This window comes from Engystomops pustulosus, unplaced genomic scaffold, assembly GCF_040894005.1.
Source record: "Engystomops pustulosus unplaced genomic scaffold, aEngPut4.maternal MAT_SCAFFOLD_97, whole genome shotgun sequence".
Classification (NCBI taxonomy): Eukaryota; Metazoa; Chordata; class Amphibia; order Anura; family Leptodactylidae; genus Engystomops; species Engystomops pustulosus.
This window is the reverse complement of record NW_027284981.1, coordinates 370,727-398,511: the sequence shown is the minus strand read 5'-3', so window position 1 is coordinate 398,511 and position 27,785 is coordinate 370,727. Positions and strand designations below refer to the sequence as shown.

Sequence of the window (27,785 nt, the reverse complement as noted above, 5' to 3'; positions counted from 1 at the left end):
CCATCTTTCCTCACGACAGCCGGAAGTGATCTCTCCTCGCGCATGCGCCGTGACACACAGGCGGGTCACAGCTGCGGGCAGGGCCGCGCTGTCTCGCTTATTGGTCGCCGAGAATGTCATTTATACGAGACCCGGCGCTTACTGGTTGACGGCGCGTGACCACGCCCCGCCGCTGTTACCCATAGTTACCTGTTGTCCTGGAGACCAGACGCCATTATGGTGGACAAGACGGAAACCTGGAGATCCGGGAGCGACGACCTGAGCAAGGTAAGAGAAGACCTACCCACACTGTGCTCCTAACTATATACTAAACATCCTTCACCTGTCCACACTGTGCTCCTAACTATATACTTTACATCCTCCACCTGTCCACACTGTGCTCCTAACTAAATACTATACATCCATCACCTGTCCACACACTGCGCTCCTAACTATATACTATACATCCCCCACCTGTCCACACTCTGCTCCTAACTATATACTATACATCCCCCACCTGTCCACACTGCGCTCCTAACTATATACTATACATCCCCACCTGTCCACACTGTGCTCCTAACTACATACTATCTATCCCCCACCTGTCCACACTGTGCTCCTAACTATATACTATACATCTTTCACCTGTCCACACTGTGCTCCTAACTATATACTATACATCCATCACCTATCCACACACTGCGCTCCTAACTATATACTATACATCCCACCTGTCCACACTGTGCTCCTAACTATATACTATACATCCTCCACCTGTCCACTCTGTGCTCCTAACTATATACTATACATCCCCCACCTGTCCACACTGTGCTCCTAACTACATACTATCCATCCCCCACCTGTCCACACTGTGCTCCTAACTATATACTATACATCCTCCACCTGTCCACACTGCGCTCCTAACTATATACTATACATCCCCACCTGTCCACACTGCGCTCCTAACTATATACTATACATTCTTCACCTGTCCACACTGTGCTCCTAACTATATACTATACATCTCCCACCTGTCCACACTGTGCTCCTAACTATATACTATACATCCCCCACCTGTCCACACTGTGCTCCTAACTATATACTATACATCCTCCACCTGTCCACACTGCGCTCCTAACTATATACTATACATCCCCACCTGTCCACAATGTGCTCCTAACTATATACTATACATCTTTCACCTGTCCACACTGTGCTCCTAACTATTTACTATACATCCCCCACCTGTCCACACTGCGCTTTTAACTATATACTAAACATTCTTCACCTGTCCACACTGTGCTCCTAACTATATACTATACATCCCCCACCTGTCCACACTGTGCTCCTAACTATATACTATACATCCCCCACCTGTCCACACTGTGCTCCTAACTATATACTATACATCCTCCACCTGTTCACACTGCGCTCCTAACTATATACTATACATCCCCACCTGTCCACACTGTGCTCCTAACTATATACTATACATCTTTCACCTGTCCACACTGTGCTCCTAACTATTTACTATACATCCCCCACCTGTCCACACTGCGCTCCTAACTATATACTATACATTCTTCACCTCTCCACACTGTGCTCCTAACTATATACTATACATCCCCACCTGTCCACACTGTGCTCCTAACTATATACTATACATCCCCACCTGTCCACACTGTGCTCCTAACTATATACTATACATCCTCCACCTGTCCACACTGCGCTCCTAACTATATACTATACATCCCCACCTGTCCACACTGCGCTCCTAACTATATACTATACATTCTTCACCTGTCCACACTGTGCTCCTAACTATATACTATACATCCCCCACCTGTCCACACTGTGCTCCTAACTATATACTATACATCCCCCACCTGTCCACACTGTGCTCCTAACTATATACTATACATCCTCCACCTGTCCACACTGCGCTCCTAACTATATACTATACATCCCCACCTGTCCACACTGTGCTCCTAACTATATACTATACATCTTTCACCTGTCCACACTGTGCTCCTAACTATTTACTATACATCCCCCACCTGTCCACACTGCGCTCCTAACTATATACTATACATTCTTCACCTCTCCACACTGTGCTCCTAACTATATACTATACATCCCCACCTGTCCACACTGTGCTCCTAACTATATACTATACATCCTCCACCTGTCCACACTGCGCTCCTAACTATATACTATACATTCTTCACCTCTCCACACTGTGCTCCTAACTATATACTATACATCCTCCACCTGTCCACCCTGTGCTCCTAACTATATACTATACATCTTTCACCTGTCCACACTGTGCTCCTAACTATATACTATACATCCCCCACCTGTCCACACTGCGCTCCTAACTATATACTATGCCTTCTTCACCTGTCCACACTGTGCTTCTAACTATATACTATACATCCCCCACCTGTCCACACTGCGCTCCTAACTATATACTATACATCCTCCACCTGTCCACACTGCGCTCCTAACTATATACTATACATCCTCCACCTGTCCACACTGCGCTCCTAACTATATACTATACATCCCCACCTGTCCACACTGTGCTCCTAACTATATACTATACATCCCCCACCTGTCCACACTGTGCTTCTAACTATATACTATACATCCCCCACCTGTCCACACTGTGCTCCTAACTATATAGTATAAACTATATGTCACCTATCACTGCAGGAGGGGAGATGGGGGTCACCTATCACTGCAGGAGGGAGATGGGAGTCACCTATCACTGCAGGAGGGGAGATGGGGGTCACCTATCACTGCAGGAGGGAGATGGGGGTCACCTATCACTGCAGGAGGGAGATGGGGGTCACCTATCACTGCAGGAGGGAGATGGGGGTCACCTATCACTGCAGGAGGGAGATGGGGGTCACCTATCACTGCAGGAGGGGAGATGGGAGTCACCTATCACTGCAGGAGGGAGATGGGGGTCACCTATCACTGCAGGAGGGAGATGGGGGTCACCTATCACTGCAGGAGGAGGGGGATGGGGGTCACCTATCACTGCAGGAGGGAGATGGGGGTCACCTATCACTGCAGGAGGGGAGATGGGAGTCACCTATCACTGCAGGAGGGAGATGGGGGTCACCTATCACTGCAGGAGGGGAGATGGAAGTCACCTATCACTGCAGGAGGGAGATGGGGGTCACCTATCACTGCAGGAGGGGAGATGGGGGTCACCTATCACTGCAGGAGGGGGAGATGGGGGTCACCTATCACTGCAGGAGGGGAGATGGGGGTCACCTATCACTGCAGGAGGGAGATGGGGGTCACCTATCACTGCAGGAGGGAGATGGGGGTCACCTATCACTGCAGGAGGGAGATGGGGGTCACCTATCACTGCAGGAGGGGAGATGGGGGTCACCTATCACTGCAGGAGGGGAGATGGGAGTCACCTATCACTGCAGGAGGGGAGATGGGAGTCACCTATCACTGCAGGAGGGTGATGGGGGTCACCTATCACTGCAGGAGGGGAGATGGGGGTCACCTATCACTGCAGGAGGGGAGATGGGGGTCACCTATCACTGCAGGAGGGAGATGGGGGTCACCTATCACTGCAGGAGGGAGATGGGGGTCACCTATCACTGCAGGAGGGGGAGATGGGGGTCACCTATCACTGCAGGAGGGGAGATGGGGGTCACCTATCACTGCAGGAGGGGAGATGGGGGTCACCTATCACTGCAGGAGGGGAGATGGGAGTCACCTATCACTGCAGGAGGGGAGATGGGAGTCACCTATCACTGCAGGAGGGGAGATGGGGGTCACCTATCACTGCAGGAGGGGAGATGGGGGTCACCTATCACTGCAGGAGGGGAGATGGGGGTCACCTATCACTGCAGGAGGGGAGATGGGGGTCACCTATCACTGCAGGAGGGAGATGGGGGTCACCTATCACTGCAGGAGGGAGATGGGAGTCACCTATCACTGCAGGAGGGAGATGGGGGTCACCTATCACTGCAGGAGGGAGATGGGGGTCACCTATCACTGCAGGAGGGAGATGGGGGTCACCTATCACTGCAGGAGGGAGATGGGGGTCACCTATCACTGCAGGAGGGAGATGGGGGTCACCTATCACTGCAGGAGGGGAGATGGGGGTCACCTATCACTGCAGGAGGGGAGATGGGGGTCACCTATCACTGCAGGAGGGAGATGGGAGTCACCTATCACTGCAGGAGGGGAGATGGGGGTCACCTATCACTGCAGGAGGGAGATGGGGGTCACCTATCACTGCAGGAGGGAGATGGGGGTCACCTATCACTGCAGGAGGGAGATGGGGGTCACCTATCACTGCAGGAGGGAGATGGGGGTCACCTATCACTGCAGGAGGGAGATGGGGGTCACCTATCACTGCAGGAGGGAGATGGGGGTCACCTATCAGCTGATTGCATTGCAGTTACTGACAGATTTCGGCCGGTGTCAGGACCTTGCGGCTCTTTCATGGGTCCCGTCCTTTTCCCTGTGACATTTCTCATCTATACGGAATGGAGCGACATCTGGATTTCATCTCATTGGCAAAAAGATAAAAATGTGGACATTGTATATTTTCAGGCTGTTACGTGTTCTCCATCTCTGCCCCCGCACTAACCCTCCCGTGTCTCAGGTGTAATGTCTGATTCTCTTCCAGGTAAAGATTAAAAAATCACAAGTCTGTCTATGGTAAGAAAAATACCCGATCCCTACTGCCCTCCTCCTGTCCTCCTTCCCTGTCCCTACTGCCGTCCTCCTGTCCTCCTTCCCTGTCCCTACTGCCGTCCTCCTTCCCTGTCCCTACTGCCGTCCTCCTTCCCTGTCCCTACTGCCGTCCTCCTTCCCTGTCCCTACTGCCCTCCTCCTGTCCTCCTTCCCTGTCCCTACTGCCCTCCTCCTGTCCTCCTTCCCTGTCCCTACTGCCATCCTCCTTCCCCTGTCCCTACTGCCCTCCTCCTGTCCTCCTTCCCTGTCCCTACTGCCGTCCTCCTTCCCCTGTCCCTACTGCCCTCCTCCTGTCCTCCTTCCCTGTCCCTACTGCCGTCCTCCTGTCCTCCTTCCCTGTCCCTACTGCCCTCCTACTGTCCTCCTTCCCTGTCCCTACTGCCCTCCTCCTGTCCTCCTTCCCTGTCCCTACTGCCGTCCTCCTGTCCTCCTTCCCTGTCCCTACTGCCGTCCTCCTTCCCTGTCCCTACTGCCCTCCTCCTTCCCTGTCCCTACTGCCGTCCTCCTGTCCTCCTTCCCTGTCCCTACTGCCCTCCTCCTGTCCTCCTTCCCTGTCCCTACTGCCGTCCTCCTTCTTCCTGTCTGTGCTGCTTCTTCCTGTCTGTGCTGCTTCTTCCTGTCTGTGCTGCTTCTTCCTGTCTGTGCTGCTTCTTCCTGTCTGTGCTGCTTCTTCCTGTCTGTGCTCCTTCTTCTGTCTGTGCTCCTTCCCCTGTCTGTGCTCCTTCCCCTGTCTCTGCTCCTTCCCCTGTCTCTGCTCCTGTGCTCTTTCCCCTGTCTCTGCTCCTGTGCTCTTTCCCCTGTCTCTGCTCCTGTGCTTCTTCCTGTCTGTGCTGCTTCTTCCTGTCTGTGCTGCTTCTTCCTGTCTGTGCTCCTTCTTCTGTCTGTGCTCCTTCTTCTGTCTCTGCTCCTTCTTCTGTCTCTGCTCCTTCTTCTGTCTCTGCTCCTTCCCCTGTCTCTGCCCCTTCCCCTGTCTCTGCTCCTTCCCCTGTCTCTGCTCCTTCCCCTGTCTCTGCCCCTTCCCCTGTCTCTGCTCCTTCCCCTGTCTCTGCCCCTTCCCCTGTCTCTGCTCCTTCCCCTGTCTCTGCTCCTTCCCCTGTCTCTGCTCCTTCCCCTGTCTCTGCTGACACTCACAGGTTTCGGTGTTGCAGGAGGGATGTGAGTGTGAGTGACTTGGAGCGTCTGGAGCGCACACAGAGCCGTGAGGACATGTGCAGGTAGGTTCCCTCCTCAGGTAGGTTCCCTCCTCTGTCAGGCTGAGTCCTCACCACGTGTTATCTCTGTGCAGAGCTTTATCTCAGATACTGGATGTGGGGAGCAGTGCACCCGGCGCCGGGGCCCTTCTGGACCTGTTCTTCTACACTGTGCGGTTCTGCTGGGACTCTGGGTTCGGTAGGGCGCAGACGTCCTGCATCTTGTCCGTGGTGAAGGAGACGCTGGTGTCCTCTCTAGGTCAGGTGCAGATGTGGTTGTAAAGTTATAAGGCGCGGCCGTGCAGCACCCTCACCCCTGGTGTCTCCCTGTGTTAGGTCACCCCTGGGCAGTACAGCACCCTCACCCCTGGTGTCTCCCTGTGTTAGGTCACCCCTGGGCAGTACAGCACCCTCACCCCTGGTGTCTCTCTGTGTAGGGTCACCCCTCGGCAGTGCAGCACCCTCACCCCTGGTGTCTCTCTGTGTAGGGTCACCCCTGGGCCGTGCAGCACCCTCACCCCTGGTGTCTCTCTGTGTTAGGTCACCCCTGGGCAGTGCAGCACCCTCACCCCTGGTGTCTCTCTGTGTAGGGTCACCCCTCGGCAGTGCAGCACCCTCACCCCTGGTGTCTCTCTGTGTAGGGTCACCCCTGGGCCGTGCAGCACCCTCACCCCTGGTGTCTCCCTGTGTAGGGTCACCCCTGGGCAGTGCAGCACCCTCACCCCTGGTGTCTCTCTGTGTAGGGTCACCCCTGGGCTGTGCAGCACCCTCACCCCTGGTGTCTCTCTGTGTAGGGTCACCCCTGGGCTGTGCAGCACCCTCACCCCTGGTGTCTCTCTGTGTAGGGTCACCCCTGGGCCGTGCAGCACCCTCACCCCTGGTGTCTCCCTGTGTTAGGTCACCCCTGGGCAGTGCAGCACCCTCACCCCTGGTGTCTCTCTGTGTAGGGTCACCCCTGGGCCATGCAGCACCCTCACCCCTGGTGTCTCTCTGTGTAGGGTCACCCCTGGGCCGTGCAGCACCCTCACCCCTGGTGTCTCCCTGTGTTAGGTCACCCCTGGGCAGTGCAGCACCCTCACCCCTGGTGTCTCTCTGTGTAGGGTCACCCCTGGGCCGTGCAGCACTCTCACCCCTGGTGTCTCTCTGTATAGGGTCACCCCTGGGCAGTGCAGTACCCTCACCCCTGGGCCGTGCAGCACCCTCACCCCTGGTGTCTCTCTGTGTAGGGTCACCCCTGGGCCGTGCAGCACTCTCACCCCTGGTGTCTCTCTGTATAGGGTCACCCCTGGGCCGTGCAGCACCCTCACCCCTGGTGTCTCCCTGTGTTAGGTCACCCCTGGGCAGTGCAGCACCCTCACCCCTGGTGTCTCTCTGTGTAGGGTCACCCCTGGGCCGTGCAGCACCCTCACCCCTGGTGTCTCTCTGTGTAGGGTCACCCCTGGGCCGTGCAGCACCCTCACCCTTGGTGTCTCCCTGTGTTAGGTCACCCCTGGGCAGTGCAGCACCCTCACCCCTGGTGTCTCTCTGTGTAGGGTCACCCCTGGGCCGTGCAGCACCCTCACCCCTGGTGTCTCTCTGTGTAGGGTCACCCCTGGGCCGTGCAGCACCCTCACCCCTGGTGTCTCCCTGTGTTAGGTCACCCCTGGGCAGTGCAGCACCCTCACCCCTGGTGTCTCTCTGTGTAGGGTCACCCCTGGGCCGTGCAGCACCCTCACCCTTGGTGTCTCTCTGTGTAGGGTCACCCCTGGGCCGTGCAGCACCCTCACCGTTGGTGTCTCTCTGTGTAGGGTCACCCCTGGGCAGTGCAGCACCCTCACCCCTGGTGTCTCTCTGTGTAGGGTCACCCCTGGGCCGTGCAGCACCCTCACCCTTGGTGTCTCTCTGTGTAGGGTCACCCCTGGGCCGTGCAGCACCCTCACCCCTGGGCCGTGCAGCACCCTCACCCCTGGGTCGTGCAGCACCCTCACCCCTGGGTCGTGCAGCACCCTCACCCCTGGGCCGTGCAGCACCCTCACCCTTGGTGTCTCTCTGTGTAGGGTCACCCCTGGGCCGTGCAGCACCCTCACCCTTGGTGTCTCTCTGTGTAGGGTCACCCCTGGGCCGTGCAGCACCCTCACCCTTGGTGTCTCTCTGTGTAGGGTCACCCCTGGGCCGTGCAGCACCCTCACCCTTGGTGTCTCTCTGTGTAGGGTCACCCCTGGTCCGTGCAGCACTCTCACCCCTGGTGTCTCTCTGTGTAGGGTCACCCCTGGGCCGTGCAGCACCCTCACCCTTGGTGTCTCTCTGTGTAGGGTCACCCCTGGGCCGTGCAGCACCCTCACCCCTGGTGTCTCTCTGTGTAGGGTCACCCCTGGGCCATTCAGCACCCTCACCCCTGGGCCGTGCAGCACCCTCACCCTTGGTGTCTCTCTGTGAAGGGTCACCCCTGGGCCGTGCAGCACCCTCACCCTTGGTGTCTCTCTGTGTAGGGTCACCCCTGGGCCGTGCAGCACCCTCACCCTTGGTGTCTCTCTGTGTAGGGTCACCCCTGGTCCGTGCAGCACCCTCACCCCTGGTGTCTCTCTGTGTAGGGTCACCCCTGGTCCGTGCAGCACCCTCACCCCTGGTGTCTCTCTGTGTAGGGTCACCCCTGGTCCGTGCAGCACCCTCACCCCTGGTGTCTCTCTGTGTAGGGTCACCCCTGGGCCGTGCAGCACCCTCACCCTTGGTGTCTCTCTGTGTAGGGTCACCCCTGGGCCGTGCAGCACCCTCACCCCTGGGCCGTGCAGCACCCTCACCCTTGGTGTCTCTCTGTGTAGGGTCACCCGTGGGCCGTGCAGCACTCTCACCCCCGGTGTCTCTCTGTATAGGGTCACCCCTGGGCCGTGCAGCACCCTCACCCCTGGGCCGTGCAGCACCCTCACCCCTGGTGTCTCTCTGTGTAGGGTCACCCCTGGGCAGTGCAGCACCCTCACCCCTGGTGTCTCTCTGTGTTGGGTCACTCCTGGGCAGTGCAGCACCCTCACCCCTGGTGTCTCCCTGTGTTAGGTCACCCCTGGGCCGTGCAGCACCCTCACCCCTGGTGTCTCTCTGTGTAGGGTCACCCCTGGGCAGTGCAGCACCCTCACCCCTGGTGTCTCTCTGTGTTGGGTCACTCCTGGGCAGTGCAGCACCCTCACCCCTGGTGTCTCTCTGTGTAGGGTCACCCCTGGGCCGTGCAGCACCCTCACCCCTGGTGTCTCTCTGTGTAGGGTCACCCCTGGGCCATGCAGCACCCTCATCCCTGGTGTCTCTCTGTGTAGGGTCACCCATGGGCCGTGCAGCACCCTCACCCCTGGTGTCTCTCTGTGTTAGGTCACCCCTGGGCAGTGCAGCACCCTCACCCCTGGTGTCTCTCTGTGTAGGGTCACCCCTGGGCCGTGCAGCACCCTCACCCCTGGTGTCTCTCTGTGTAGGGTCACCCCTGGGCCGTGCAGCACCCTCACCCTTGGTGTCTCTCTGTGTAGGGTCACCCCTGGGCCGTGCAGCACCCTCACCCCTGGTGTCTCCCTGTGTTAGGTCACCCCTGGGCAGTGCAGCACCCTCACCCCTGGTGTCTCTCTGTGTAGGGTCACCCCTGGGCCGTGCAGCACCCTCACCCCTGGTGTCTCTGTGTAGGGTCACCCCTGGGCCGTGCAGCACCCTCACCCCTGGTGTCTCCCTGTGTTAGGTCACCCCTGGGCAGTGCAGCACCCTCACCCCTGGTGTCTCTCTGTGTAGGGTCACCCCTGTGCCGTGCAGCACCCTCACCCTTGGTGTCTCTCTGTGTAGGGTCACCCCTGGGCCGTGCAGCACCCTCACCCCTGGGCCGTGCAGCACCCTCACCCCTGGGTCGTGCAGCACCCTCACCCCTGGGCCGTGCAGCACCCTCACCCTTGGTGTCTCTCTGTGTAGGGTCACCCCTGGGCCGTGCAGCACCCTCACCCTTGGTGTCTCTCTGTGTAGGGTCACCCCTGGGCCGTGCAGCACCCTCACCCTTGGTGTCTCTCTGTGTAGGGTCACCCCTGGGCCGTGCAGCACCCTCACCCTTGGTGTCTCTCTGTGTAGGGTCACCCCTGGTCCGTGCAGCACTCTCACCCCTGGTGTCTCTCTGTGTAGGGTCACCCCTGGGCCGTGCAGCACCCTCACCCCTGGTGTCTCTCTGTGTAGGGTCACCCCTGGGCCGTGCAGCACCCTCACCCCTGGTGTCTCTCTGTGTAGGGTCACCCCTGGGCTGTGCAGCACCCTCACCCCTGGGCCGTGCAGCACCCTCACCCTTGGTGTCTCTCTGTATAGGGTCACCCCTGGGCCGTGCAGCACCCTCACCCCTGGGCCGTGCAGCACCCTCACCCCTGGTGTCTCTCTGTGTAGGGTCACCCCTGGGCAGTGCAGCACCCTCACCCCTGGTGTCTCTCTGTGTAGGGTCACCCCTGGGCCATGCAGCACCCTCAAACCTGGTGTCTCTCTGTGTTGGGTCACTCCTGGGCAGTACAGCACCCTCACCCCTGGTGTCTCTCTGTGTAGGGTCACCCCTGGGCCGTGCAGCACCCTCACCCCTGGTGTCTCTCTGTGTAGGGTCACCCCTGGGCCGTGCAGCACCCTCACCCTTGGTGTCTCTCTGTGTAGGGTCACCCCTGGGCCGTGCAGCACCCTCACCCTTGGTGTCTCCCTGTGTTAGGTCACCCCTGGGCCGTGCAGCACCCTCACCCCTGGTGTCTCTCTGTGTAGGGTCACCCCTGGGCCGTGCAGCACCCTCACCCTTGGTGTCTCTCTGTGTAGGGTCACCCCTGGGCCGTGCAGCACCCTCACCCCTGGGCCGTGCAGCACCCTCACCCCTGGTGTCTCTCTGTGTAGGGTCACCCCTGGGCAGTGCAGCACCCTCACCCCTGGTGTCTCTCTGTGTAGGGTCACCCCTGGGCCATGCAGCACCCTCAAACCTGGTGTCTCTCTGTGTTGGGTCACTCCTGGGCAGTACAGCACCCTCACCCCTGGTGTCTCTCTGTGTAGGGTCACCCCTGGGCCGTGCAGCACCCTCACCCCTGGTGTCTCTCTGTGTAGGGTCACCCCTGGGCCGTGCAGCACCCTCACCCTTGGTGTCTCTCTGTGTAGGGTCACCCCTGGGCCGTGCAGCACCCTCACCCTTGGTGTCTCCCTGTGTTAGGTCACCCCTGGGCCGTGCAGCACCCTCACCCCTGGTGTCTCTCTGTGTAGGGTCACCCCTGGGCCGTGCAGCACCCTCACCCTTGGTGTCTCTCTGTGTAGGGTCACCCCTGGGCCGTGCAGCACCCTCACCCCTGGGCCGTGCAGCACCCTCACCCCTGGGCCGTGCAGCACCCTCACCCCTGGGTCGTGCAGCACCCTCACCCTCACCCCTGGGCCGTGCAGCACCCTCACCCTTGGTGTCTCTCTGTGTAGGGTCACCCCTGGGCCGTGCAGCACCCTCACCCTTGGTGTCTCTCTGTGTAGGGTCACCCCTGGGCCGTGCAGCACCCTCACCCTTGGTGTCTCTCTGTGTAGGGTCACCCCTGGGCCGTGCAGCACCCTCACCCTTGGTGTCTCTCTGTGTAGGGTCACCCCTGGTCCGTGCAGCACTCTCACCCCTGGTGTCTCTCTGTGTAGGGTCACCCCTGGGCCGTGCAGCACCCTCACCCTTGGTGTCTCTCTGTGTAGGGTCACCCCTGGGCCGTGCAGCACCCTCACCCCTGGTGTCTCTCTGTGTAGGGTCACCCCTGGGCCGTTCAGCACCCTCACCCCTGGGCCGTGCAGCACCCTCACCCCTGGGCCGTGCAGCACCCTCACCCCTGGGCCGTGCAGCACCCTCACCCCTGGGCCGTGCAGCACCCTCACCCCTGGTGTCTCTCTGTGTAGGGTCACCCCTGGGCAGTGCAGCACCCTCACCCCTGGTGTCTCTCTGTGTAGGGTCACCCCTGGGCCGTGCAGACGAGTGTTACCGTCACTTCCAGGACGTGCTCCTTCGCCACGCTGTGCAGGTAAGTAGTGACTGCCGCCCGGCCTGCTGTTGTGTCTTCTGTGCATCAATGTTCTCTCTTTCTCGTTTCAGCGCCCCCCGTTCAGCATCGGCCTCTTCTCCCCACAACAACTCGCCAGCGTTTCCGATTATTTTGTGAAGACGTTTTTCCATCATTTTAAGCTCTATAAATACATCTTTACTCCACAGGTAAGTACCAGGAGCCACGCGAGGAAAAGTGCAGCAGATGACCAGGGCCGGATCGAGGTTGGTGGGGACCCCTGGGCGTAAAACATAGTGGGGGCCCCCATTGAATGTGTTATAATAATATTATTGAATGTAGTCCAGACAGGGAACAGCAATCACTATATACAGCTCCCCCAGCAATAACTATATACAGCCACCCAGCAATCACTATATACAGCCCCTAGCAATCACTATATACAGCTCCTCCAGCAATAACTATATACAGCCCCCCCCAGCAATAACTATATACAGCTCCCCCAGCAATCACTATATACAGCTCCCCCAGCAATCACTGTATACAGCTCCCCCAGCAATCACTGTATACAGCTCCCCAGCAATCACTATATACAGCTCCCCCAGCAATCACTATATACAGCTCCCCCAGCAATCACTATATACAGCTCCCCCAGCAATCACTATATACAGCTTCCCCAGCAATCACTATATACAGCTCCCCCAGCAATCACTATATACAGCTCCTCCAGCAATCACTATATACAGCTCCACCAGCAATCACTATATACAGCTCCACCAGCAATAACTATATACAGCTCCCCAGCAATCCCTATATACAGCTCCCCAGCAATCACTATATACAACTCCCCCAGCAATCACTATATACAGCTCCCCCAGCAGTCACTATATACAGCTCCCCAGCAATCACTATATACAGCTTCCCCAGCAATCACTATATACAGCTCCACCAGCAATCACTATATACAGCTCCCCCAGCAATCACTATATACAGCTCCCCCAGCAATCACTATATACAGCTCCCCAGCAATCACTATATACAACTCCCCCAGCAATCACTATATACAGCTCCCCCAGCAATCACTATATACAGCTCCCCCCAGCAATCACTATATACAGCTCCCCCAGTAATCACTATATACAGCTCCACCAGCAATCACTATATACAGCTCCCCCAGCAATCACTATATACAGCTCCCCAGCAATCACTATATACAGCTCCCCAGCAATCACTATATACAGCTCCCCCAGCAATCCCTATATACAGCTCCCCCAGCAATCACTATATACAGCTCCACCAGCAATCACTATATACAGCTCCCCCAGCAATCACTATATACAGCTCCCCAGCAATCACTATATACAGCTCCCCCAGCAATCCCTATATACAGCTCCCCCAGCAATCACTATATACAGCTCCCCCAGCAATCACTATATACAGCTCCCCCAGCAATCACTATATACAGCCCCCCCAGCAATCACTATATACAGCCCCCCCAGCAATCACTATATACAGCTTCCCCAGCAATCACTATATACAGCTCCCCAGCAATCACTATATACAACTCCCCCAGCAATCACTATATACAGCTCCACCAGCAATCACTATATACAGCTCCCCCAGCAATCACTATATACAGCTCCCCCAGCAATAACTATATACAGCTCCCCAAGTAATCACTATATACAGCTCCACCAGCAATCACTATATACAGCTCCCCCAGCAATCACTATATACAGCTCCCCCAGCAATCACTATATATACAGCCCCTAGCAATCACTATATACAGCTCCACCAGCAATCACTATATACAGCTCCCCCAGTAGTCACTATATACAGCTCCCCAAGTAATCACTATATACAGCTCCCCCAGCAATCACTATATACAGCTCCCCCAGCAATCACTATATACAGCTCCCCCAGTAATCACTATATACAGCTCCCCAGCAATCACTATATACAGCTCCCCCAGCAATCACTATATACAGCTCCCCCAGCAATCACTATATACAGTTCCCCCAGCAATCACTATATACAGCTCCCCCAGTAATCACTGTATACAGCTCCCCCAGCAATCACTATATACAGCTCCCCCAGCAATCACTATATACAGCTCCCCCAGCAATCACTATATACAGCTCCCCTAGCAATCACTATATACAGCTCCCCAGACATCACTGTATACAGCTCCCCCAGCAACCACTGTATACAGCTCCCCAGCAATCACTATATACAGCTCCCCCAGTAATTATTATATACAGCTCTCCCAGCAATCACTATATACAGCTCCCTCAGCAATCACTATATACAGCTCCCTCAGCAATCACTATATACAGCTCCCCCAGCAATCACTATATACAGCTCCCCCAGCAATCACTATATACAGCTCTCCCAGCAATCACTATATACAGCTCCCTCAGCAATCACTATATACAGCTCCCCCAGCAATCACTATATACAGCTCCCCCAGCAATCACTATATACAGCTCCCCCAGCAATCACTATATACAGCTCCCCCAGCAATCACTATATACAGCTCCCCCAGCAATCACTATGTACAGCTCCCCAGCAATCACTATATACAGCTCCCCCAGCAATCACTATATACAGCTCCCCCAGCAATCACTATATACTGTGAAGGGGAATATCTATACATGAGCTTTATAGTTTTATAGTTTTGTACATGAAGGGGAATATTTGTATATGAGCTTCTAGTTTTATATTTTTATATTTTTATACTTTTATATAGCTGGCAAATACTAAAGTTTTTCCTCCTCAGCAATATGCTCAGATATGTTACTTAAGATGGCGCCGGCATCCACACAGCCAACACCTTATATCCAGGAAGAGAACAACATTCCTGATTCCAAGAAGGCTTCATCCCTCATATCGAAACTCAATGCCCAGGACATTATCTGTCCAGATACGGGAACTGACCAACCAGGGCACATCGGATGCTAGACACATTTGCTTAACCCTTGCCCACTATGATGCTGCATGACACATAACCACACCTTTCTCTCTTCTGTATAAAAGCTACAAACACGGAAATAAAGGCAATCTTGCTGTCATGAAAGCTAGAGTGCGGAGCTTGCTTAAGATTAAAACCTGAATAATCTTATCTCAGATTTTATCTTGAAATCGTGCACACTTGCTCTATCTAATTTGGAGGTGACTGACTGGACCGGTTAATTGTCGATTACGACCCTGACAATACAGCCCCCCAGCAATCACTGTATACAGCTCCCCCAGCAATCACTATATACAGCTCCCCCAGCAATCACTATATACAGCTCCCCCAGCAATCACTGTATACAGCTCCCCCAGCAATCACTATATACAGCTCCCCAGCAATCACTATATACAGCTCCCCCAGCAATCACTATATACAGCTCCCCCAGCAATCACTATATACAGCTCCCCAGCAATCACTATATTCAGCCCCCAGCAATCACTATATACAGCTCCCCCAGCAATCACTATATACAGCTCCCCAGCAATCACTGTATACAGCTCCCCCAGCAATCACTATATACAGCTCCCCCAGCAATCACTATATACATCTCCCCAGCAATCACTGTATACAGCTCCCCAGCAATCACTATATTCAGCCCCCAGCAATCACTATATACAGCTCCCCCAGCAATCATTATACACAGCCACCCCAACAAACACTGTACACAGCTCCCCCAGCAATCACTATATACAGCCACCCAGCAATCACTATATACAGCTCCCCCAGTAATCACTATATACAGCTCCCCCAGTAATCACTGTATACAGCTCCCCAGCAATCACTATATACAGCCACCCAGCAATCACTATATACAGCTCCCCCAGTAATTATTATATACAGCTCTCCCAGCAATCACTATATACACACCCTAGCAATCACTATATACAGCTCCCCCAGCAATCACTATATACAGCTCCCCCAGCAATCACTGTATACAGCTCCCCCAGCAATCACTATATACAGCTCCCCCAGTAATCACTGTATACAGCTCCCCCAGCAATCACTATATACAGCTCCCCCAGCAATCACTATATACAGCCACCCAGCAATCACTATATACAGCTCCTCCAGTAATTATTATATACAGCTCTCCCAGCAATCACTATATACACACCCTAGCAATCACTATATACAGCTCCCTCAGCAATCACTATATACAGCTCCCCCAGCAATCACTATATACAGCTCCCCCAGTAATCACTGTATACAGCTCCCCCAGCAATCACTATATACAGCTCCCCCAGCAATCACTATATACAGCCACCCAGCAATCACTATATACAGCTCCTCCAGTAATTATTATATACAGCTCTCCCAGCAATCACTATATACACACCCTAGCAATCACTATATACAGCTCCCTCAGCAATCACTATATACAGCTCCCCCAGCAATCACTATATACAGCTCCCCCAGTAATCACTGTATACAGCTCCCCCAGCAATCACTGTATACAGCTCCCCCAGCAATCACTGTATACAGCTCCCCCAGCAATCACTATATACAGCTCCCCCAGCAATCACTATATACAGCTCCCCCAGCAATCACTATATACAGCTCCCCCAGCAATCACTGTATACAGCTCCCCCAGCAATCACTATATACAGCCCCCCAGCAATCACTGTATACAGCTCCCCCAGCAATCACTGTATACAGCTCCCCAGCAATCACTATATACAGCTCCCCCAGTAATTATTATATACAGCTCTCCCAGCAATCACTATATACACACCCTAGCAATCACTATATACAGCTCCCTCAGCAATCACTATATACAGCTCCCCCAGCAATCACTATACACAGCTCCCCCAGTAATCACTGTATACAGCTCCCCCAGCAATCACTATATACAGCTCCCCCAGCAATCACTATATACAGCTCCCCCAGCAATCACTATATACAGCTCCCCCAGCAATCACTATATACAGCCACTCAGCAATCACTATATACAGCTCCACCAGCAATCACTATATACAGCTCCCCCAGCAATCACTATATACAGCTCCCCCAGCAATCACTGTATACAGCTCCCCCAGCAATCACTATGTACAGCTCCCCCAGCAATCACTATATACAGCTCCCCCAGCAATCACTATATACAGCTCCCCCAGCAATCACTATATACAGCTCCCCCAGCCATCACTATATACAGCTCCCCCAGCAATCACTATATACAGCTCACCCAGCAATCACTATATACAGCTCACCCAGCAATCACTATATACAGCTCCCCCAGCAATCACTATATACAGCTCCCTCAGCAATCACTATATACAGCTCCCCCAGCCATCACTATATACAGCTCCCCAGTAATCACTATATACAACTCCCCCAGCCATCACTATATACAGCTCCCCCAGCAATCACTATATACAGCTCCCCCAGTATTCACTATATACAGCTCCCCCAGCAATCACTATATACAGCTCCACCAGCAATCACTATATACAGCTCCCCCAGTATTCACTATATACAGCTCCCCCAGCAATCACTATATACAGCTCCCTCAGCAATCACTATATACAGCTCCCCCAGCCATCACTATATACAGCTCCCCAGTAATCACTATATACAACTCCCCCAGCCATCACTATATACAGCTCCCCCAGCAATCACTATATACAGCTCCCCCAGTATTCACTATATACAGCTCCCCCAGTATTCACTATATACAGCTCCCCAGCAATCACTGTATACAGCTCCCCCAGCAATCACTATATACAGCTCCCCCAGCAATCACTGTATACAGCTCCCCCAGCAATCACTATATACAGCTTCCCCAGCAATCACTATATACAGCTCTCCCAGCAATCACTATATACAGCTCTCCCAGCAATTACTATATACAGCTCCCCCAGCAATCACTATATACAGCTCCCCCAGCAATCACTATATACAGCTCCCCCAGTAATCACTGTATACAGCCCCCAGACATCACTATATACAGCCCCCCCAGACATCACTATATACAGCCCCCCCAGCAATCACTATATACAGCTCCCCCCAGCAATCACTATATACAGCTCCCCAGTAATCACTATATACAGCTCCCCCAGCAATCACTATATACAGCTCCCCAGCAATCACTATATAGAGCTTCCCCAGCAATCACTGTATACAGCTCCCCAGTAATCACTATATACAGCTCCCCCAGCAATCACTATATACAGCTCCCCAGCAATCACTATATACAGCTTCCCCAGCAATCACTATATACAGCTCCCCCAGCAATCAGTATATACAGCTCCCCCAGCAATAACTATATACAGCTCCCCAGCAATCACTATATACAGCTCCCCCAGCAATCACTATATACAGCCCCCCCAGCAATCACTATATACAGCTCCCCCAGCAATCACTATGTACAGCTCCCCCAGCAATCACTATATACAGCTCCCCCAGCAATAACTATATACAGCTCCCCCAGCAATCACTATATACAGCTCCCCTAGTAATCACTATATACAGCCCCCAGACATCACTATATACAGCTCCCCCAGTAATCACTATATACAGCTCCCCCAGCAATCAATATATACAGCTCCCCCCAGCAATCACTATATACAGCCCCCCCAGCAATCACTATATACAGCCCCCCCAGCAATCACTATATACAGCTCCCCAGCAATCACTATATACAGCCCCCCCAGCAATCACTATATACAGCTCCCCCAGCAATCACTATATACAGCTCCCCCAGCAATCACTATGTACAGCTCCCCAGCAATCACTATATACAGCCCCCCCAGCAATCACTATATACAGCTCCCCCAGCAATCACTATATACAGCTCCCCCAGCAATCACTATGTACAGCTCCCCCAGCAATCACTATATACAGCTCCCCCAGCAATCACTATATACAGCCCCCCCAGCAATCACTATATACAGCTCCCCCAGCAATCACTATATACAGCTCCCCCAGCAATCACTATGTACAGCTCCCCCAGCAATCACTATATACAGCTCCCCCAGCAATCACTATATACAGCTCCCCCAGCAATCACTGTATACAGCTCCCCCAGCAATCACTATATACAGCTCCCCCAGCAATCACTATATACAGCTCCCCAAGTAATCACTATATACAGCCCCTAGCAATCACTGTATACAGCTCCCCCAGCAATCACTATATACAGCTCCCCCAGTAATCACTATATACAGCTCCCCCAGCAATCACTATATACAGCTCCCCCAGCAATCACTGTATACAGCTCCCCCAGCAATCACTGTATACAGCTCCCCCAGCAATCACTGTATACATCTCCCCAGCAATCACTGTATACAGCGCCCCCAGCAATCACTGTATACAGCTCCCCCAGCAATCACTATATACAGCTCCCCCTGCAATCACTATATACAGCTCCCCCTGCAATCACTATATACAGCTCCCCCTGCAATCACTATATACAGCTCCCCCAGCAATCACTATATACAGCTCCCCCAGCAATCACTATATACAGCTCCCCCAGCAATCACTATATACAGCTCCCCCAGCAATCACTATATACAGCTCCCCAGCAATCACTATATACAGCTCCCCAGCAATCACTATATACAGCTCCCCAGCAATCACTATATACAGCTCCCCAGCAATCACTATATACAGCTCCCCCAGCAATCACTATATACAGCTCCCCCAGCAATCACTATATACAGCTCCCCCAGCAGTCACTATATACAGCCCCCCAGCAATCACTATATACAGCTCCCCCAGCAATCACTATATACAGCCCCCCCCAGCAATCACTATATACAGCCCCCCAGCAATCACTATATACAGCTCCCCCAGCAGTCACTATATACAGCCCCCCCAGCAATCACTATATACAGCTCCCCCAGCAATCACTATATACAGCTCCCCCAGCAATCACTATATACAGCTCCCCCCAGCAATCACTATATACAGCTCCCCCCAGCAATCCTTATATACAGCTCACCCAGCAATCACTATATACAGCTCCCCAGCAATCACTGTATACAGCTCCCCCAGCAATCACTATAAACAGCTCCCCCAGCAATCACTATATACAGCTCACCCAGCAATCACTATATACAGCTTCCCCAGCAATCACTATATACAGCTCCCCCCAGCAATCACTATATACAGCTCCCCCAGCAATCACTATATACAGCTCCCCCAGCAATCACTATATACAGCTCCCCCAGCAATCACTATATACAGCTCCCCCAGCAACCACTATATACAGCTCCCCCAGCAACCACTGTATACAGCTCCCCCAGCAATCACTATATACAGCTCACCCAGCAATCACTATATACAGCTCCCCCAGCAATCACTATATACAGCTTCCCCAGCAATCACTATATACAGCTCCCCCAGCAATCACTATACACAGCTCTTCCAGCAATCACTATATACAGCTCCCCCAGCAACCACTGTATACAGCTCCCCCAGCAATCACTATATACAGCTCACCCAGCAATCACTATATACAGCTCCCCCAGCAATCACTATATACAGCTTCCCCAGCAATCACTATATACAGCTCTCCCAGCAATCACTATATACAGCTCTCCCAGCAATCACTATATACAGCTCTCCCAGCAATTACTATATACAGCTCCCCCAGCAATCACTATATACAGCTCCCCCAGCAATCACTATATACAGCTCCCCCAGTAATCACTGTATACAGCCCCCAGACATCACTATATACAGCCCCCCCAGACATCACTATATACAGCCCCCCCAGCAATCACTATATACAGCTCCCCCCAGCAATCACTATATACAGCTCCCCAGTAATCACTATATACAGCTCCCCCAGCAATCACTATATACAGCTCCCCAGCAATCACTATATAGAGCTTCCCCAGCAATCACTGTATACAGCTCCCCAGTAATCACTATATACAGCTCCCCCAGCAATCACTATATACAGCTCCCCAGCAATCACTATATACAGCTTCCCCAGCAATCACTATATACAGCTCCCCCAGCAATCAGTATATACAGCTCCCCCAGCAATAACTATATACAGCTCCCCAGCAATCACTATATACAGCTCCCCCAGCAATCACTATATACAGCCCCCCCAGCAATCACTATATACAGCTCCCCCAGCAATCACTATGTACAGCTCCCCCAGCAATCACTATATACAGCTCCCCCAGCAATAACTATATACAGCTCCCCCAGCAATCACTATATACAGCTCCCCTAGTAATCACTATATACAGCCCCCAGACATCACTATATACAGCTCCCCCAGTAATCACTATATACAGCTCCCCCAGCAATCAATATATACAGCTCCCCCCAGCAATCACTATATACAGCCCCCCCAGCAATCACTATATACAGCCCCCCCAGCAATCACTATATACAGCTCCCCAGCAATCACTATATACAGCCCCCCCAGCAATCACTATATACAGCTCCCCCAGCAATCACTATATACAGCTCCCCCAGCAATCACTATGTACAGCTCCCCAGCAATCACTATATACAGCCCCCCCAGCAATCACTATATACAGCTCCCCCAGCAATCACTATATACAGCTCCCCCAGCAATCACTATGTACAGCTCCCCCAGCAATCACTATATACAGCTCCCCCAGCAATCACTATATACAGCCCCCCCAGCAATCACTATATACAGCTCCCCCAGCAATCACTATATACAGCTCCCCCAGCAATCACTATGTACAGCTCCCCCAGCAATCACTATATACAGCTCCCCCAGCAATCACTATATACAGCTCCCCCAGCAATCACTGTATACAGCTCCCCCAGCAATCACTATATACAGCTCCCCCAGCAATCACTATATACAGCTCCCCAAGTAATCACTATATACAGCCCCTAGCAATCACTGTATACAGCTCCCCCAGCAATCACTATATACAGCTCCCCCAGTAATCACTATATACAGCTCCCCCAGCAATCACTATATACAGCTCCCCCAGCAATCACTGTATACAGCTCCCCCAGCAATCACTGTATACAGCTCCCCCAGCAATCACTGTATACATCTCCCCAGCAATCACTGTATACAGCGCCCCCAGCAATCACTGTATACAGCTCCCCCAGCAATCACTATATACAGCTCCCCCTGCAATCACTATATACAGCTCCCCCTGCAATCACTATATACAGCTCCCCCTGCAATCACTATATACAGCTCCCCCAGCAATCACTATATACAGCTCCCCCAGCAATCACTATATACAGCTCCCCCAGCAATCACTATATACAGCTCCCCCAGCAATCACTATATACAGCTCCCCAGCAATCACTATATACAGCTCCCCAGCAATCACTATATACAGCTCCCCAGCAATCACTATATACAGCTCCCCAGCAATCACTATATACAGCTCCCCCAGCAATCACTATATACAGCTCCCCCAGCAATCACTATATACAGCTCCCCCAGCAGTCACTATATACAGCCCCCCAGCAATCACTATATACAGCTCCCCCAGCAATCACTATATACAGCCCCCCCCAGCAATCACTATATACAGCCCCCCAGCAATCACTATATACAGCTCCCCCAGCAGTCACTATATACAGCCCCCCCAGCAATCACTATATACAGCTCCCCCAGCAATCACTATATACAGCTCCCCCAGCAATCACTATATACAGCTCCCCCCAGCAATCACTATATACAGCTCCCCCCAGCAATCCTTATATACAGCTCACCCAGCAATCACTATATACAGCTCCCCAGCAATCACTGTATACAGCTCCCCCAGCAATCACTATAAACAGCTCCCCCAGCAATCACTATATACAGCTCACCCAGCAATCACTATATACAGCTTCCCCAGCAATCACTATATACAGCTCCCCCCAGCAATCACTATATACAGCTCCCCCAGCAATCACTATATACAGCTCCCCCAGCAATCACTATATACAGCTCCCCCAGCAATCACTATATACAGCTCCCCCAGCAACCACTATATACAGCTCCCCCAGCAACCACTGTATACAGCTCCCCCAGCAATCACTATATACAGCTCACCCAGCAATCACTATATACAGCTCCCCCAGCAATCACTATATACAGCTTCCCCAGCAATCACTATATACAGCTCCCCCAGCAATCACTATACACAGCTCTTCCAGCAATCACTATATACAGCTCCCCCAGCAACCACTGTATACAGCTCCCCCAGCAATCACTATATACAGCTCACCCAGCAATCACTATATACAGCTCCCCCAGCAATCACTATATACAGCTTCCCCAGCAATCACTATATACAGCTCCCCCAGCAATCACTATACACAGCTCTTCCAGCAATCACTATATACAGCTCCCCCAGCAATCACTATATACAGCTCCCCCAGCAATCACTATATACAGCTCACCCAGCAATCACTATATACAGCTCCCCCAGCAATCACTATATACAGCATGCTGTGCCGCCATCTTTATTTACATTTGATCGTCTATGGCAGAGCAGGTTCCTTCACTCTGTCAATGACTGATTCAGGGCACATCGGCGGGATTCGGCCCAGGGAGCCCGGAGCCGAATCGGCCACATTTGGTGGGGGCCCAGGGGCTAGCGTCGCTGTCCCCCTGTGATCCCTACTTATCCCATCGCTGTCCCCCTGTGATCCCTACTTATCCCCTCGCTGTCCTCCTGTGATCCCTACTTATCCCCTCACTGTCCACCTGTGATCCCTACTTATCCCATCGCTGTCCACCTGTGATCCCTACTTATCCCATCGCTGTCCTCCTGTGATCCCTACTTATCCCATCGCTGTCCACCTGTGATCCCTACTTATCCCATCGCTGTCCCCCTGTGATCCCTACTTATCCCATCGCCTCTTATCACAGGTTTTATTTAAATTTCAGGTGAAATTAGATTTCTTAATCTTTTACAATGAAATCTACGACCCAGAGGAAGCGAAGACAAGTAACGAAGGTGCAGATGTCTGTGGGCACTGGGGTATCACTAAGTATCAGGGGGGAGGTACTGAGGCACCACTGGGGTATCACCAAGTATTAGGGGGCACCAGGTACTGAGGCACCACTGGGGTATCACTAAGTATTAGGGGGTACCAGGTACTGAGGCACCACTGGGGTATCACTAAGTATTAGGGGGCACCAGGTTCTGAGGCACCACTGGGGTATCACTAAGTATTAGGGGGTACCAGGTACTGAGGCACCACTGGGGTATCACTAAGTATTAGGGGGTACCAGGTACTGAGGCACCACTGGGGTATCACTAAGTATTAGGGGGTACCAGGTACTGAGGCACCACTGGGGTATCACTAAGTATTAGGGGGTACCAGGTACTGAGGCACCACTGGGGTATCACTAAGTATTAGGGGGTACCAGGTACTGAGGCGCCACTGGGGTATCACTAAGTATTAGGGGGTACCAGATACTGAGGCACCACTGGGGTATCACTAAGTATTAGGGGGCACCAGGTACTGAGGCACCACTGGGGTATCACTAAGTATTAGGGGGCACCAGGTACTGAGGCACCACTGGGGTATCACTAAGTATTAGGGGGTACCAGGTACTGAGGCACCACTGGGGTATCACCAAGTATTAGGGGGTACCAGGTACTGAGGCACCACTGGGGTATCACCAAGTATTAGGGGGTACCAGGTACTGAGGCACCACTGGGGTATCACCAAGTATTAGGGGGTACCAGGTACTGAGGCACCACTGGGGTATCACCAAGTATTAGGGGGTACCAGGTACTGAGGCACCACTGGGGTATCACCAAGTATTAGGGGGTACCAGGTACTGAGGCACCACAGGGGGATCACTAAGTATTAGGGGGCACCAGGTACTGAGGCACCACTGGGGTATCACTAAGTATTAGGGGGTACCAGGTACTGAGGCACCACTGGGGTATCACTAAGTATTAGGGGGCACCAGGTACTGAGGCACCACTGGGGTATCACTAAGTATTAGGGGGCACCAGGTACTGAGGCACCACAGGGGTATCACTAAGTATTAGGGGGCACCAGGTACTGAGGCACCACTGGGGTATCACTAAGTATTAGGGGGTACCAGGTACTGAGGCACCACTGGGGTATCACTAAGTATTAGGGGGCACCAGGTACTGAGGCACCACTGGGGTATCACTAAGTATTATGGGGTACCAGGTACTGAGGCACCACTGGGGTATCACCAAGTATTAGGGGGTACCAGGTACTGAGGCACCACTGAGGTATCACCAAGTATTAGGGGGTACCAGGTACTGAGGCACCACTGGGGTATCACTAAGTATTAGGGGGAGGTACTGAGGCACCACTGGGGTATCACTAAGTATTAGGGGGAGGTACTGAGGCACCACTGGGGTATCACTAAGTATTAGGGGGCACCAGGTACTGAGGCACCACTGGGGTATCACTAAGTATTAGGGGGTACCAGGTACTGAGGCACCACTGGGGTATCACTAAGTATTAGGGGGTACCAGGTACTGAGGCACCACTGGGGTATCACTAAGTATTAGGGGGTACCAGGTACTGAGGCACCACTGGGGTATCACTAAGTATTAGGGGGTACCAGGTACTGAGGCACCACTGGGGTATCACTAAGTATTAGGGGGTACCAGGTACTGAGGCACCACTGGGGTATCACTAAGTATTAGGGGGTACCAGGTACTGAGGCGCCACTGGGGTATCACTAAGTATTAGGGGGTACCAGATACTGAGGCACCACTGGGGTATCACTAAGTATTAGGGGGCACCAGGTACTGAGGCACCACTGGGGTATCACTAAGTATTAGGGGGCACCAGGTACTGAGGCACCACTGGGGTATTACTAAGTATTAGGGGGTACCAGGTACTGAGGCACCACTGGGGTATCACCAAGTATTAGGGGGTACCAGGTACTGAGGCACCACTGGGGTATCACCAAGTATTAGGGGGTACCAGGTACTGAGGCACCACTGGGGTATCACCAAGTATTAGGGGGTACCAGGTACTGAGGCACCACTGGGGTATCACCAAGTATTAGGGGGTACCAGGTACTGAGGCACCACTGGGGTATCACCAAGTATTAGGGGGTACCAGGTACTGAGGCACCACTGGGGTATCACTAAGTATTAGGGGGTACCAGGTACTGAGGCACCACTGGGGTATCACTAAGTATTAGGGGGTACCAGGTACTGAGGCACCACTGGGGTATCACTAAGTATTAGGGGGTACCAGGTACTGAGGCACCACTGGGGTATCACTAAGTATTAGGGGGTACCAGGTACTGAGGCACCACTGGGGTATCACTAAGTATTATGGGGTACCAGGTACTGAGGCACCACTGGGGTATCACTAAGTATTAGGGGGTACCAGGTACTGAGGCACCACTGGGGTATCACTAAGTATTAGGGGGTACCAGGTACTGAGGCACCACTGGGGTATCACTAAGTATTATGGGGTACCAGGTACTGAGGCACCACTGGGGTATCACTAAGTATTAGGGGGTACCAGGTACTGAGGCACCACTGGGGTATCACCAAGTATTAGGGGGTACCAGGTACTGAGGCACCACTAGGGTATCACTAAGTATTAGGGGGTACCAGGTACTGAGGCACCACTAGGGTATCACTAAGTATTAGGGGGTACCAGGTACTGAGGCACCACTGGGGTATCACTAAGTATTAGGGGGTACCAGGTACTGAGGCACCACTGGGGTATCACTAAGTATTAGGGGGTACCAGGTACTGAGGCACCACTGGGGTATCACTAAGTATTAGGGGGCACCAGGTACTGAGGCACCACTGGGGTATCACTAAGTATTAGGGGGGTACCAGGTAGTGAGGGGATAGGGGGCAGGACAGAGCGTAGGGGGCAGTGAGGCCACGCGGGGCAGGACACGGAGGGTAGGGGGCAGTGAGGCCACGCGGGGCAGGACGGAGGGTAGGGGGCAGTGAGGCCACGTGGGGCAGGACGGAGTGTAGGGGGCAGAGGGTAGGACAGGGTGTGGGGGCAGGACACGGAGGGTAGGGGGCAGTGAGGCCACGCGGGGCAGGACACGGAGGGTAGGGGGCAGTGAGGCCACGCGGGGCAGGACACGGAGGGTAGGGGGCAGTGAGGCCACGCGGGGCAGGACGGAGGGTAGGGGGCAGTGAGGCCACGCGGGGCAGGACGGAGTGTAGGGGGCAGAGGGTAGGACAGGGTGTGGGGGCAGGACACGGAGGGTAGGGGGCAGTGAGGCCACGCGGGGCAGGACACGGAGGGTAGGGGGCAGTGAGGCCACGCGGGGCAGGACACGGAGGGTAGGGGGCAGTGAGGCCACGCGGGGCGGGGCAGGACGGAGGGTAGGGGGCAGTGAGGCCACGCGGGGCAGGACGGAGGGTAGGGGGCAGAGGGTAGGACAGGGTGTGGGGGGCAGGACACGGAGGGTAGGGAGCAGTGAGGCTACGCGGGGCAGGACGGAGGGTAGGGGGCAGTGAGGCTACGCGGGGCAGGACGGAGGGTAGGGGGCAGTGAGGCCACGTGGGGCAGGACGGAGGGTAGGGGGCAGTGAGGCCACACAGGGCAGGACAAGGCTCGCCTCTTGCACCCTTGTGACGTGTATAGTTTGTGACTTTCAGCTGGAGAGGATGAGGCGTCTGGGGCAGATGGCGGCCTCCATGCACAAGGTAGGACGAGTCCCTTCTGCTCAAGGTTTGAGGCGCTTCGCCCTCTTCCTGTTGCTTATTGGTTCTGCTCCTACCCTCAGGGAGGTCGTGACCCTTGAACGTGGCAGGATACAAGACCTAAAGACCACGTTACAAAATGTGAAGGGACAAGAAAAGCAGAGAACAACCAGCCCTGAACCGACCGAGAGCCGGAAGCAGCGCAAATAAACCCGCCTCATCCCCTCTCCTGCCGCTTTTACTTCTTATTTTGTCTTTCTCTCTCTATCCTGCAGGGGAAGCAGCAATTCCCCCCCCCCCCCTCCTGGGCAGCCAG

The 27,785-nt window shown here is 53.7% G+C and overlaps 1 protein-coding gene across 2 annotated transcripts; it reads left to right on the top strand.

Moving 5' to 3' along the window:
• Positions 1 to 27,785, top strand: CFAP119 (cilia and flagella associated protein 119). Of its 2 annotated transcripts, none has more exons than XM_072131582.1 (9): positions 1 to 267; positions 4,646 to 4,677; positions 5,847 to 5,927; positions 5,999 to 6,162; positions 11,820 to 11,890; positions 11,962 to 12,078; positions 23,725 to 23,794; positions 27,425 to 27,472; positions 27,553 to 27,785. In XM_072131582.1, the coding sequence occupies exons 1-9, from the start codon at positions 217 to 219 to the stop codon at positions 27,561 to 27,563; spliced, it is 645 nt and encodes a 214-aa protein (XP_071987683.1). In that variant the 5' UTR covers positions 1 to 216; the 3' UTR covers positions 27,564 to 27,785. The 2 variants fall into 2 exon arrangements, with proteins under 2 accessions (XP_071987683.1, XP_071987684.1); XM_072131583.1 differs by having other exon boundaries at positions 11 to 267; positions 5,862 to 5,927; positions 27,553 to 27,782.

Excerpts from the sequence above, each read along its gene's own strand:
- CFAP119 (XM_072131582.1), top strand. The coding sequence starts at position 217 with ATGGTGGACAAGACGGAAACCTGGAGATCCGGGAGCGACGACCTGAGC. Across the intron at positions 4,678-5,846 it reads AAATCACAAGTCTGTCTATG|GTTTCGGTGTTGCAGGAGGG; the intron begins GTAAGAAAAATA and ends TGACACTCACAG. Across the intron at positions 23,795-27,424 it reads AGCGAAGACAAGTAACGAAG|CTGGAGAGGATGAGGCGTCT; the intron begins GTGCAGATGTCT and ends TGTGACTTTCAG.